The sequence below is a fragment of the Clarias gariepinus genome, chromosome 26, assembly GCF_024256425.1.
Source record: "Clarias gariepinus isolate MV-2021 ecotype Netherlands chromosome 26, CGAR_prim_01v2, whole genome shotgun sequence".
In the NCBI taxonomy this organism is placed as follows: domain Eukaryota; kingdom Metazoa; phylum Chordata; class Actinopteri; order Siluriformes; family Clariidae; genus Clarias; species Clarias gariepinus.
This window is the reverse complement of record NC_071125.1, coordinates 12,501-27,219: the sequence shown is the minus strand read 5'-3', so window position 1 is coordinate 27,219 and position 14,719 is coordinate 12,501. Positions and strand designations below refer to the sequence as shown.

General features: G+C 43.5%; 2 protein-coding genes across 5 annotated transcripts in view; one reads left to right on the top strand and one right to left on the bottom strand.

Annotated features, from left to right (window-relative positions):
* Positions 1-8,769: 8,769 nt before the first annotated feature.
* Positions 8,770-13,138, top strand: aptx (aprataxin). 4 transcript variants are annotated; one of them, XM_053487878.1, is made up of 9 exons: positions 8,770-8,861; positions 10,446-10,580; positions 10,661-10,707; positions 10,798-10,851; positions 10,974-11,207; positions 11,748-11,807; positions 11,972-12,198; positions 12,275-12,378; positions 12,841-13,138. In XM_053487878.1, the coding sequence occupies exons 2-9, from the start codon at positions 10,451-10,453 to the stop codon at positions 12,993-12,995; spliced, it is 1,011 nt and encodes a 336-aa protein (XP_053343853.1). In that variant the 5' UTR covers positions 8,770-8,861; positions 10,446-10,450; the 3' UTR covers positions 12,996-13,138. The 4 variants fall into 4 exon arrangements, with proteins under 4 accessions (XP_053343853.1, XP_053343854.1, XP_053343852.1 ...); XM_053487879.1 differs by lacking the exon at positions 8,770-8,861 and adding an exon at positions 8,894-9,717; XM_053487877.1 differs by lacking the exon at positions 8,770-8,861 and adding an exon at positions 9,748-10,292.
* Positions 13,139-13,148: 10 nt separating this feature from the next.
* slc44a1a (solute carrier family 44 member 1a) overlaps positions 13,149-14,719 on the bottom strand; it is an 11,335-nt gene continuing 9,764 nt past the window's right edge. Inside the window, exons 14-16 of the mRNA XM_053487876.1 lie at positions 13,910-14,146; positions 13,734-13,814; positions 13,149-13,653 (exon numbers count right to left, since the gene is read on the bottom strand). Coding sequence (XP_053343851.1) covers positions 13,630-13,653; positions 13,734-13,814; positions 13,910-14,146 — 342 coding nt within the window. The 3' untranslated portion in view covers positions 13,149-13,629. The remainder of the gene's footprint in view (positions 13,654-13,733; positions 13,815-13,909; positions 14,147-14,719) is intronic.

Here is a 14,719-nt window from a genome sequence, read left to right as displayed (position 1 = left end):
TGTTTTATAAGAAACATCATTCTATAGAAACTAGTTTTGGGTTAGGGTTATAGTTAGAGTAAAAGATTAATGCCAGATGTCCTTCCTGACACACTCCATGCCCTTTACTCATACTTAGACCCAGTGCTAAGAGTGCAACGTGACCGCTGTAAACCCCCTCCGTCTCCACAGCCTCTAAGACTCTACCTCGTCCAGTTATTTTTAGTATTTAATGACATGGAACCTCTTCTGCAACATTGGCAACAAATTCACATGGTAATGACAAACAAAACATAAATACACACCTTAAAACCAGGACACAATGGAACAAAGAAATAGCTACACACTTCCCGTCAGCAGCCGTAATGACATGTTGTGCCTTACAGGTCTTTAAAAAGAGTTTATCAATCATCAAAGATTAGGTTTTAGTTATTAAGAGAATTCTTAAGCCAAGACAAAATTCTTTAACACTAACATCACAGCAGAAGTTCTCAGTGTAATGAGTAGTCCTGGTAAAATCCTACAAAATATGTGTCTTGAAGCAACAAAAATCATCTTGTGCATTATGTAACTGTGACCATACCTAACTATTCTCTCTCTCTCTCTCTCTCTCTCTCTCTCTCTCTCTCTCTCACTACCCATGTCGCTCCTAAGCTTCCAGTGATCCCGGTCCTCTGGACCTGTCTGACTCATCCTGGTTCCCCCCTTCTGGTTGGAGATCTCATCTCATGTATGACGTGTGGTCTTGTGGTCCCTTTACCATGACGATGGTCCTGGTCTCGGCAGATGCAGACAGCTGTTCTCTGTGACTGCAGTCATTCTGTACATCAGGACTGCGATACCCACAAACAGTTTTGTGCCTCAGCCTCCAATAATATAACTGAACTTCTCCACATCTCCTGTGATACTGAACCTTTTCAGTAAACCTGTTATAATTGTATAATTGGTGTTTGTTTGTTTGTTTGTTGGAGGCCAGGTCGGGAGCCTTGGGCTCTTTGCCAGCCGTGCCCTGTGTGCGGGGGTCTGTGGTGCACTGGGTGTTCTGGTGATGTTCACCTGTGATCAGAATTACATTTAATCAGAATTACATTTTTTCAGCATTTTTTTTTTTGTTTAATTTACTCATCGGTCATAATGCTGCAGCTGAAGTGGAAATAATTCTATAAAACGTGCATGTCTGGCTACAGTCTATCGTTGCTATAAACAATGAGTTATGCACTCACGTCTCGATTCTAGAACAGATGGTAACAGAATAGAGTTCATCTTAAACTATAATGAATTCAGAAACGACTCATTTTCGGGCACCCGGATGTGGATGGGTTCCGTTTGGAGTCTGGTTCTCAGGGAGTCCTCCCCTCACCACCATCACCCCAGCCTCACTCATTAGTAAAACCGAACTGTTGTTTATCCCTTGTGACTCATCTCCAGGTCAAGACCTTGTGATATCCATGGACAACAACCAAATCACTCCCTCAACCACTGCCCGCAATCTTGGGGTAACCGTGGACAATCATCTGTCATTTTCCCCACACATCGCTAACCTTACTCGCTCTTGTCGATTTCTTCTTTACAATATCAGAAGAATTCGCCCATTTCTTTCTCCACAGGCTACTCAGGTGCTTGTTCAGCCTCTTGTTATTTCAAGACTGGACTACTGCAACTCACTCCTGGCAGGCCTGCCTTTGTCCACGATTCGTCCTCTGCAACTGATCCAGAATGCAGCAGCACGTCTCGTTTTTAACCTTCCCAAGTTCTCCCACACCACCCCACTCCTCCGCTCCCTGCACTGGCTTCCTGTAGCTGCCCGCATCAAATTCAAAACACTGATGCTTGCCTACAAAGCTAAAAATGGCCCAGCACCCACTTACCTCTCTGCTCTAATTACACCACGCACTGCACCACGTTCCCTCCGATCCTCCAGCACTGCTCGCCTCATCCCACCATCTCTCAGGGATCGAGGGCGGCATTCATCCAGGCTCTTTTCTGTTCTGGCACCAAGGTGGTGGAATGAACTTCCGCTAGATGTCCATACAGCAGAGCCTTTGACTATCTTTAAACGACGACTCAAGACGCATCTGTTTCTCCAGTACTTGAACTAACCCCCCCCCCCCCCCCCCCCCCCCGAAAAAAAAAAAAAAAAAAAAAAAACTCTTCTTAGATGTGTTGGACTAATGGTACTTAGTTATTAACCTAGTTAACCCAGTGTAAGTATGTATCCAATGTTGTAAACATTAAAGCACTTTTTGTAAGTCGCTCTGGATAAGAGCGTCTGCCAAATGCCTAAATGTAAATGTAAATTAGGGATACTTTAATGAATGTACACTTGATCTAGGGAATTAATTTATTTCCCCTTCTGCTGCATGACAGAATGTTCTGGGTTAAATGTTGTACAAATAAAACTAAAGCTCAAAACGTCTCAACTATGCTACAAAAAAAAACCCTGATCTAAATTTACCCCAATCAAGACTCTTTTATCAGATGCTGTCTGATAAGCTCATAAGAAATATAGCAAAGAATGTGTTGGGACTGATGTTCAGGTTCATGAGTACTTCCTGGGAATGTAAGCAGCAGCTGTGATGTCACACATGACGTTTGACCATGAGCTGGAAAAACCTGCTAAAGGTGAGATCCATCAGACGCTCAATAAATAAACAGAATGAAATCATTTAACCTGTGCAGAGTCAATTCAGTTACCAGTCTGGACTCTGGACTCTGGATGCAGTAAGTTCTGAGATGTCTGATTGACATCAGAGCCCTAAGTACCTCCCCAGACCCACCGGCTCTGCCACCTGGTCTCACCGAGGTCGGCTCTCTGTCGCTTGGCGTAACTGATTATTCCACACTTGTGGTCAGTCTAACTTTTTTTGACTCTGCTGAGGATGTTAGCACTGAGTAAGTAAAGGGGTCCAGGGCGTCTTCTGTTGGCACACGTTTAGGGGAATCTGTGGATCCTTTAGGTAAAACCCTCTAATCACAGAGCACCGGTTCTACCACTGTGTAACCGCTTGGTCTTATCAATATCTTACTGAGATATTTCTTTTGTTTTCACGTCCTGGTACCATCGGCCCTAGTTCAGTCATTGGTTACTCCTAGTCTGTGTTTAAATTTAGCTCTCGACTAAAATTATTGGATGCAGAGTTACTGTTAACATGGGGTTGATATTTTTCTAATTGCTAACAATTACAGTTTTTATTTATTAAAGAAAGGTACATCGTATTTGTAGAGATTTAGAGATTTTTTTTCTGGCATGTCAGAGGTTTAAAATGAAGATGAGCAGATTAGTCACAGAGACCGGGACAGGGTCAGCGCCGAGTTCTGCCTGAGTGATAAAAATGTAGAAAAACATATAAAACAGAGCGACGGCCAGAGTGTGAGGTTTCATCTCATTCTAGGGCAAAGTTGATGTCCTGTTCCTCAGCTTCTACATGCCTGTGGTTCTCCCGTACACAGCTCTCTGGTCCTCATGTTGGTTTATCCGGTAAGCACAAGGTTCAAACCCAGGGGAGACACATACAGTAGGACTCACCTGGGATACAAGAAACACAGGTCCTGTTCCAATACTTATGATCACGTGAAAAACATGGGTGGGTTGTTGAACAGAAACTGCCGTGTTCTAAGCTGTACGAATGAAATGAAAGTTCAGATTCTGATTGATCATCTCGTATTGATCTCAAATCCAAATCCTAATATGAAGTGGATAACTTCCACCCACTGAACACACACACACACACACACACACACAGTCCTCCTGATTGTCACCAAGGTCAGAAGGTCATCATTAGTACATGAGCAGCACTGTGGGATCTTACAGGGATCTTCAGTCTCTCAAGCGACCCATCAGACCCGAACCAAAGAAAACGCCGTAGAGCTTTAAAATAAAAAGAGGTTAATCATGTATCACGTATGTTAGCATTGACTGGGTTCAAGCTGCTGTTTAATCATTTATTTTATTTTAATTATGCGTTCATAACATTAAAGAAACTCTATAAATGTACTGTAGGTGGGCGGAGGCCAAAATGTCTCTGATGCCCTCTAGTGGCTGCAATGTGAGATTTAACCCCACACCCTCCTGTATTAACCACAGGAGAAGAAAAACAAATGAAATTGGATGTTTTATCCCTAGTGCCTTCTGTTATATATAAATACATGTAGTATCGTATGGTCACACTGTGTGTAAGTGATTTGGGTCAGGTGGAAGAAACGTGAATATCTGTATTGTTTGTGGAGAGTGTCGTGCTCGGGCATGCCCGTGTCCAACTAGAAACTAAATCTATTTATTGTACACAGAGGGAAGAACCTTGCTCTTTGTAAAAACTGTTACTGGATGTGATCAGAGGATAATTGTGTGCTGTTTCTTATTGCAGAGCTGAATCACCCCCCCCCCCTCATGGCAGGAGTACAGTAATCATAATAAAGAGTCGTGCTTTACTGTTTATGTCTGAAATGTAATAAATATTTGACCACAAACTTCTGTAACATGATTGTGAGCTATTCTCCCCATTGGTACACTGACACGGAGTCTTTTTTTTTTTTTTTGGTGTTTTTGTCTATTCTTGTGAAATTGCCAACCATGAAACAGATATCTCTCTGTTTTGGAGTGTTGTTATTAGAGATTGGGAATAAAAACAATTCAGTGTTGCAGTTCATGTTCACCATACTCACTCCAACGTCGATTATTTTCAGAGGAGCAGGCCGGAGATTCCCGTCCCTTATTGTTATCAATAAAATTTAATTACTTCTGCATGTTTCTATAATCATAACCTCCTACGGTATTTATTCCATCGTACAGTAACAGGAACAGTTTATGCTCTGCACAGCATAAAACCAAGGAATGACACAGGCAGGTCTTCTACTTGTCCTGGACATTTCTGCTGTGAACATCTACATTTCACACAAAGTTCTGACCCATAAGTGTTTCATGGAGGAGCTTGTTCTGTTCCCTCCAGGCTCCTGGAGGACGAAAGCTTCACTCAGTCAGTGTGAGCTCTACCAGCGGGATGTGGCTGAAATGAATAAAAGATTATGCAGAACATACTTTTGCAGTGTAGGTGTGTGTGTTTGTGTGTGAACAGGTGTGAAAGCTGGTCCCGGTCCCGGTCCTGGTCCTGCGTATTCATGCAAGTCACTTTACCCCAAATAAATGTCTTTCTAGATGTTCTACTGTTCTACTGTTTCTCTGCTCTTAAATTAAGACAAAGTGCACAGATGTCATGAGATGTCATGAGATGTCATTTAGAGCAGCGAACATCCTTTCCTTTGCACTTTGGCATGAGTTTAAGAGTTGCAGATGATCCTGACATACTGTATTTCAGTCATATATAAGTATCAGCCATAATATGAAATAAGTAACAATGCATTAGCTGCTACAACACTGTTATAAAGGATTTCATTTACTTGATGTGATTAAACACAATATACACAAGTATAAGAAGTCCAGTATGAGTCCAGTTCTTCAGAAAGCCCTGGGGTTGACCCTGACTTCAACTTCCTAATGAACTGGGATATGAACTGGGGAATAAACTCTCAGTGCTGTAATAAATACGTGGAATCCTGCTAACTTCCCTCAGACTGAAGGAGCTCCACGGATGGGTAGTGAAACGTTTCCTCCTAACGAGAGAGTCCCAGCTGACATGAGTCAACTTCCAGATAGAACATCTGTGAAAAAATAAAGGGAAATTAGTTAGAGTAAAAGTCCTTTTTTAAGTACTTAGATTAGATCAGTGATTAATTAAGTGATTCATTAAACCCATAATAATTATTAGTAATAAATTAAAACCATGAATAATTAAGTACTTAGATTAGTACTTATAATTAGTTAAGTAAAAGTCCTTTTTTAAATACCTTTTTAAGTATTTAATGACATGGAACCTCTTCTGCAACATTAGCAACAAATTCACATGGTAATGACAAACAAAACATGAACACACACCTTAAAAACAATAGAATTCGTTCTACACACACACACACTTCCCGTCAGCAGCCGTAATGACATGTTACAGGTTTTAAAGAGAGCTTATCACCTATCGAAGACGAGCATCAGTTTGTAGTGATTAAAGGAATTGGAACTCACTGTAGTTTAGAACTTAGAGGGATTTCTGTAGAACATTGGTGTCGTAGCAGAAGTTCCTATCGAGCTTTAGTGCAGAGTTACACCAATCAGCCATAACAATAAATTAACAACTCCAAAGAGTCCATCAGAGGGACAACCCACGTTAGATGTCCATGTGAGATGATGAAGTCAGAGAGGCCAGATTGAGGTGGTTTGGACATGTTCAGAGGAGAGATGATGAATATAACTGTAGAAGGATGCTGAGGTTCAATAAAGATTGAATCTATTATAAGATATTTCTCTTTCTTCTCTGTCCTGCAGTCAAAATAACAAAAATAATGTCTTTCAAAACAAAACAAAAATCAGAAAACCAACCCTAAAAGTAAAAACAAGAATATTCGACCAAAATCTTTCAGTATAATCACAGGACCAAAACAAACGGTTTCAGAAAGTTACAGGAAGAGCAGCTGGTCTACACTTAGTTTTTAAAAACTTAGAGATAAAAGACTTTACAGGATATAATAATTTAAATGAGACTTCTCTCATCTTGTTATTTAAAATATATTTATACGGTAAAGTCCAGACTTTTTTCCATGGAATATTGTAAACGAAACCATCCCAGTATGACATCACATGAGGTACAGTGAGGTACAGTGAGGTACAGTGAGCGTCAGCGTCTAACGTTATTATTGTTGTGATGAGCATCTGAAAAACATATTTAACCAACAACAGCTTTGCATGTAAATATATGAAACATAAAGCCCTCTGAACAGCGTACCCACACCTGTAGAAATGGCATTACATTAATGACATGAAGAATTCCCTTACAGAGACAGGCCTGGAATAAACAGAGAGGAGTTCAGTGGAAGTGTAGAACTCACCACTGGGTTTGAGTAATTAACCAACTAACTAATGTTATGGTTAAACCAATTTTAAAGAAGATCTTATAAGTGTTTTTCCAGATAATGTGTGTGTGTGTGTGTGTGTGTGTGTGTGTGTGTGTGTGGAGTAACTTTGTGCTTGTAAATTGTGCACCAAGCTTCTTAAGCCTAAAAGTTGCTCCTAGTGATGAAGTTCTAAGAAAATTCCTAAAATTATGACATTTTCTTAGAATTTTCCCTTAAATTTAGGACTAAATCTTCACCAAACATCTTAGCCCTAAAAACAGCTCCTACGCTAAACATCATTAAGATAAGAGAGGAGGACTTTTAAGAGGTTTAAGAGTTTCTATAGCAGAGGACGAAATGGCAGAAGGAATAAATATTCTCCAAACACTGAACGTGAAGCTAACAGTGAACACGGCTCTTCTGTCCAGTCTGGTCCTCTTGTTGATTTACTTCCCTCCGTCTCTCCTGGATTGTTGGCTACAGAACGTCCAAAAGTGCATCTTAACCAGACTGTCAATCATGTAAACTGGTAAGAGCCATTTTACTCCCATCAACCTGAAATGGATCACAGGTAATAACATCAGTATGTAAAGATAAGATAAATGTAAGAACTTTATTATAGTAACTACTGTATGGTATGGGTTTCTTCAAAAGTACACACACTTTCAACTGTTTAATTCTCTTTAATATATATAACAGAAACATAAAGTATCCTGTAGTCATGATTATACACTTTCATTATATATAAACATTATGATTTCACTGTCTGTTCTATTAACATATAATCTATTTTCACAAAGAACACATTTTAAGACCTTTACAGAGGTCAGAGGTTATTTTTCAGTCCTTAAAAGTGCTGCGTCATCCCTAATAACGGGCTCGACCACGCCCTCTCACTGATAGAGGGGTTTAGTACGGTCCTTACTCAGAGATGCTCTGAGACGTTTCCTAAGTCACTTTTAGTCTAGGACTCCCAGCTAGGACTTTAGGCTGAGATAGGAGCTCTCTGAGAGGATTCCTAAGACACTTTGTGAATACGGGCCCTGGAGAGTAACATCTGTCTGTGAAAGTGTCATAATTATAAAATAAAAATCAATTAAAAACATAACCCACCTATTTTAGAGAAAACACATGAGGAGGAGAAATCATCTGTACTGGGGAGGTTAAGGCCAACGTGTCTCTGATGCCCTCTAGTGGCCGTCTGTGGTACAGCCTTTAACACCACTAAATGTACTGGGGGGGTTAAGGCCAATGTGTCTCTGATGCCCTCTAGTGGCCGTCTGTGGTACAGCCTTTAACACCACTTTAAATGTACTGGGGAGGTTAAGGCCAACGTGTCTCTGATGCCCTCTAGTGGCCGTCTGTGGTACAGCCTTTAACACCACTAAATGTACTGGGGGGGTTAAGGCCAACGTGTCTCTGATGCCCTCTACTGGCCGTCTGTGGTACAGCCTTTAACACCACTTTAAATGTACTGGGGGGTTAAGGCCAACGTGTCTCTGATGCCCTCTACTGGCCGTCTGTGGTACAGCCTTTAACACCACTTTAAACAAGGGAAAAACAAACACTTATATGTGTGTTACAAATAAACATAAATAATTAGAGCGTCATATAAATATTATAAGTAAACCATGTAAATATTAATAATAAACTGTCTGTGGTGCTGTAACTCCTCAGGATTAGAATGAGCTTGTATTTTAAAATCTAAACCGGAAGTGACGCACATATACACGCGCGCGCACGCACGCACACATGCAGTGCGCGCGCCCTCTCGTGGCGCTGTGAGGAGGTGCGTGTGTAGCGCGCATGCGCGGGATGTGACGCAGCTCTGTGTGTCTCCGCCCTACAGTGTGTGTGTGTGTGTGTGAGAGAGTTACTGAGAGACTCTGTGGGATTCGAACCGCGTTACCTGTGGACTGGAGCAGCGCTGGGGACTGTGTACTCAGGTGTGTGTGTGTGTGTGTGTGTGTGAGAGAGCTTTGTTTTGACTTCCAGACTGGATGAGAGGCACCACGTGACTGTATGTGTGTGTGTGTGTGTGTCTCTCAGCTCTTTCACGCTGATGTGTTTAATCTCAGTGAGTCTCTGCTTCCTGACAGTGTTGATGTGAATCAGTGTGTGTGTGTGTGTGTGTGTAGTGTAACAGGAGACTCTCTTTAGTCCCCTCTCTCTGTCTTTGTCTTTATGTTCTATATATAACCCTGTCAGCCCTCTGGCGCCCCCTACTCTCCTGGGGTACTAAGCAGATGCCCTTTGATGAGCAGTGTGTTCCTGAGATGAGTGTCACTGTATACAGCGGTACCTGAGTTTAATCCGCCCCAGAGACGCATCCTTACTGTGAAATGTAAATAATGTACATACAGATAATCTGTTCCAGTCTACTAAAAAATATCACCAGTACAGTACACCCCCCTCGACTTAGCATCGAGTTCCGTTCCAGAAGCATGTTTGTAAGTCAGATTTGTTCATAGGTCTGACAAAGGAGTCTCAACACGAATATGCAATGTAAAAAAAAAAGCAAAGGCACAGATTTGGTGTTCTGGTTCCACACAAGACGGCGCCTCCAGATCGTGAGGGGAATCCCAGCGACACAACAGAGTCAGCTGACCTCATTCAAAGGAAGCGCTGTGTTTACAGGAAGCTACAGAGTGTTTACCGCGTGCCTGAACAGACAGCGTTCTGTCTCGGAGCTGTTCTCCACTGTATTGGACTGTGTCTCCTAGAGGGTTTTACAAAATTAGGATTCTTCTCCATCAGGACAATTTTCTATCAACATGCTCCCAGACTGATTGGCTGAAACCGGTGAGGCCGACTGTTTCTCTCACACACACACACACACACACACACACACACCCTTATACAATATTCCAGACATTTTATACATTCACTTACACACTGATAATATTGTGTATTATTATAAATATCAGAATCTGGTGACTGCAGTGTCTATTTTTTCTACAATACTCGTGAGATACATATGTGATTTGTTCACATCTACGAATGTTCACAGAACCGCGGTCCATTCGTATCTGCGGAAATTCAGGGACGACCTATATTACAATACCAATATCCAACACTATAATCATATTTCTGCACATAAAAATAATCAAAACATGTAAATGAAGTTAAACATAAAATAAATAGACTTTAAACCTGATGATTCCTCTCATCACCGGCTGCTTTAAAACCCAAACTGAAAGTGTCTCCCTTTTCATCTTGATATCGTCCTTAATAACATTGTGCTGTGTCTTCACTAAATCTTACACAAAATGTGAAAAACTGTGGGAGGAACCTGAAGAACCCAGAGGAAAAACCCACCACACCAGGGAGAACATGAACACAGACCCCAGGGTGGGAATCGAACCCGGGTCCCGAAGGTGCTAAAATTTGAAGAAAAGCCGATGTATTAGTCTAACAGTGGTGTGTGTGTGTGGGTGTGTGTGTGCCAGCCATATATTTCTGTATTAAACCCTCCTGAGTGTGCAGTAGAAGTTCTGGTTGATGTTCTCCTGGGTCGTTGTGCTTCTCAGGTGAAATGCCGACGTGCTGGCTCGTTCCTGACGATGAGAGACATAAACCCATCCAGCTCCTCCATTATCACACACACACTCTGGGTCGAGGTCCAGAAACCAAGATTAAAGACCAGAAGTGCTCCAGACAGCAAGGTAACCCCAGCACCACATGACCTTAGACACTTTGTGTGTGTGTTAGAGATTGACCTCAACACGTTTCTGAACCCTCACAGTCGAGCTGAGAGCAGATTGTAACCGAGGAGTCGTCAGTGTGAAGCAGGTGAGATCATCATCATCATCATCACGATACTGTTAGACATGAAATGAAACATCTGTATCAGCTGCTCATCATCAGCTCGTTGTCCTGCAGTTGGGCAGCAACCCTACCAGCCTGGACCATGTGGAGGTGGGCAGGGGCAATCAGGTAAAGCACACACACACACACGCGTTGTCCATGACGTCGGCGTGTGTCAGTAACCGCGGGTGTTGTCCAGGTCTCTGGCTGTAACAGCGTTCCAACAGCGTCTCCTTCACCTCCACAACCAGGTGACCTTTAAACCCGGACAGAAGCTCTACATGGTCAATGGGCTTCACCCATACACACTACAGTTCAGGGAGGAGACTTCTTCATCTTCATCATCATCATCATCACCATCAGAAGTGAAACACAACCCGCTGAAGAGAGCGCGGCAGGAGAGAGACGCCGATGAGGAGAGACACCAGGACGTGGAGAAGAGCTGCAGGGTCTCAGCGTCGTCCTGTTCACACACACCTGAGAAGGTCTGACCACTCTCAGTCAACCTGTAAACTCTTTATAACAATGAGGCGTGTGTGTGTGTGTGTGTGTGTGTCACAGCTCGAAAAATAAATTACTGCACAATAAGAAAAAATTTATTAATTACTGTTATTTCCACGAGGTGTCTAAACTCTTGGAGAACGTGATCACATTAGAGTCTTGTTGTGGTATTGATCATTAATCAGTATATCACTGGAGATCGTGCTGTTGTACTGAATATCAGCATCGCTGTGATGTGGTTGTACGCACGAGGGTGCAGCGCAAATACTGAAGACGTCCCGGCAGTGCTGATATTCAGTACAACAGCACGACCTCCAGTGTGATATCGCTTTTATACAACAGATCATTTATCATCACTGGACAACACCTGGGACACGCCCACTCATACATATAGTTACACAGCACAATGCTGTTACTGTCTGTTATCAGCACTCGTGTCCAATCAGATCACTCGATCAGAACTAAGTGTTATAAGTCATTTCATGTGTGTGTGTGTGTGGTAATAAAGATCTTGTTCTCCACAGGAACCTGCAGGTCACTGGAGTCAAGGGCTCAAAGGCTCCATGCAGGACCCGGACATGCAGGTAGTGTACACACACACACACACACACACACACACCATGGTCCATGTGCTCGCTGTGTGTGTGTTTGAGAATTCCGTAGATAAATGTGTCCTGTAGTTGATCTGTGAGAACCCGGATCATGTGATCAGAGCGTCCTCTCAGCAGAACCGTCCTCCGTCCCTCAGGTGTACAAAGACGAGAAGGTGGTGGTGATCAAGGACAAGTACCCCAAGGCCCGGTTCCACTGGCTGGTCCTGCCCTGGAGCTCCATCTCCAACCTGAAGGCCCTGAGGTCCGAGCACGTGGAGCTGCTGAGACACATGGAGCGCGTCGGGGAGCGCACGGCGCGGCGGTGTCCCGGGTCCGGAACGCTACGCTTCCGCCTGGGCTACCACGCCATCCCCAGCATGAGGTCTGACACGTGACGGGCGTGTGTACACGTGTACCGTGTGTTATCCTGTCTAACGCTCTCTCTCTCTCTCTCTCAGTCACGTCCACCTTCACGTCATCAGTCAGGACTTTGATTCTCCGTGTCTGAAGAACAAGAAACACTGGAACTCCTTCACCACAGAGTACTTCATCGAATCTCAGGGTGAGAAACATCACGTCGTCGTAGGACGAGTGTGGATCCACCCCACGTGAACAGATTAGGGGCGGAGTCACCCGATATGATACAATCCTCAGTGCAGAGTCAGTTTATACTGTGATGGGGTCAGAGTTCAGGGTCAGCCAGGACACAGCGCCCCCTGGAGGAGACAAGGTTAAGGGCTTCGCTCAAGAGCTCGAACCCACAACCTTCTGATCAGTACCCCAATAACCCACAGCCTTGAGTCGCCACTGTGTTATAAATAATAATAATAATTTAAAAGAATCTTGACTTGATTTCCTCTTGTGTAGATAAACAGCACGTGTGATGAAGTCAGGGTTTTACTCCTGTTTACCAATAACGACTGTTGTTGTTTATTAATAAACACATCACTGTGTGGTGGATCTTCTCCGTAGTTCCTGTAAATGTTGGACACGTCTGTCTGTGTCTGGTGTGTGTGTGATGCAGACGTCATCGGGATGTTGGAGAGAGACGGCCGAGTGTGTGTGAGGGACGGCGCCGCCGAGCTGCTGAAGCTGCCACTGCGATGCCATGTCTGCCACGCCCAGTTTCCCACCATGCCCAAGCTGAAGGAACACATCCGAGTTCACCTGCCGTCCTGAAGACCAGACGAGACGGGGGACGCGTGGTGACGGGCGTGTCCCAGCCTGCCGCGGAGGTTCACGAGCGGGAGTGACGTTACGGGTTCGGTTCTAGAGCCGCGTGTTTAATGTTGTGTGTTTGAGGTTGAAATAAAAAGTTGATAAACAGGTTGGTGTGTTTGGAGTGTATTTATAAAAGCAGTAGTATGTAAACAAAGCACCATAATGACATCATACACACACAGAGCGGTAGGTCACAGCCTGAGCTGAGGTTAGTGTAACAACAACAACAAACGTTTATTCTTAGACACACGATACGCTGGTTATCAGCTATAAACCCTTTAAGCTAATTAGTTTATTATTGAAGTAAATACACACTGCGTCTCTGAATAACACACAGCGTAAACTTACCACAGCGTTATAAAAACTGGATGTACAAAAAAAATAAGTATAAAAAAAAAAACGACTAAAAATGTACAAAACATTATTGCTAACAGTTTGTAGAAGGCGCCGGTCTGTACAGGTGCATAGCGGCGGCGTCGCGTCTCGCGGCTTCATTAACCGTTTAGAAAGAATATCAACATCCCTGGAGTGTCGAGGTCGAGTCAGTAGCACATGCTCAGGTGTGTGTGTGTGTGTGTGTGTGTGTGTGTGTTCAGGCTAAAGTCCCTCCTGACGTCTGGAACACATGAAACACAAACATCAGAATTAAATCCATCATTATTATTGTTATTATTAATGATTAATTCAGGACTGTACCATGGGCTTCATCTCGCGGCTGTCTCCGCCCTCCACTCTCCTGCCCTGAGCCTCCGCCTTCCTGCTGTCCTCCACAAACTCCTACACACACACACACACACTGTTTAAGAGAAGGAGTCTCCAGTGTTTACTGCTCAGACGCTCTGAGGTTCCACCTGGTGGAGTGAAGACGTTACCATGAGGGCCTTGTCCATGTAGAACTCCCTGCCGGGGCTGCCGTCGTTGTACTTGGTGTCGATGGCGAAACACAGGAAGAGGACGTCCACCACCATCTCGAACACCGACAGGAAGCAGTGCGCCACCAGGAAGGCGAACACACACACGATGATCAGCGGCAGAACCCACACCGTGTACTCGCGCTGGTAATTCAGAGCCAACACGCCCGCGAACGCCGTGCACGACACGATCAGGATCTGAACACACACACACACACACACACACACACACACACGGCACTGACGTCTACATCTCACCACGTCGCTGCGGGGACCAGAAGTGTGTGTGTGTGTGTGTGTGTGTGTGTACCTAGGCAGGCGAGTTTAATCCCAGCTCTTAAGGTGAAATGTCCAAATGATGTACAGATTAAACACCACTAAATATCCCTGGTATTAATCACGTATCCAACACTATAATCACACGGAGCAGACGGAAGGTATTCAGTGCATCACTTCCTCCACATTCTGTCACGTCACAGCCTTATTAGAATAATAACAATCACTGTTGGGAAAATGTGGAAAGAGTGATGCGTTGTGAATACTTTCCGGATGCACCGTATTTCTGTATTTAAAAAATATTAAAACATTTATTATGACGTGTAAATGAAGTAAAATATGAAATAAATAGACTTTAAACTTCAATCTTAATTTATTATTCCACTCGACACGGCCCGCTTTAAACCCAAACTGAACACGGCTCCGTTTTCTCCTCGTCACCGTTTACTAGCACTAACACTAATGTCAACACTAACACTAACACTGTCACTAACA

What these genes read in the sequence shown, in the direction of transcription:
- aptx (XM_053487878.1), top strand. Translation starts at nt 10,451, where the DNA reads ATGCCGACGTGCTGGCTCGTTCCTGACGATGAGAGACATAAACCCATC. An exon ending in GTTCACACACACCTGAGAAG is followed by an intron (nt 11,208 to 11,747) that starts GTCTGACCACTC and finishes TGTTCTCCACAG; the next exon opens with GAACCTGCAGGTCACTGGAG. An exon ending in GTACTTCATCGAATCTCAGG is followed by an intron (nt 12,379 to 12,840) that starts GTGAGAAACATC and finishes TGTGTGATGCAG; the next exon opens with ACGTCATCGGGATGTTGGAG.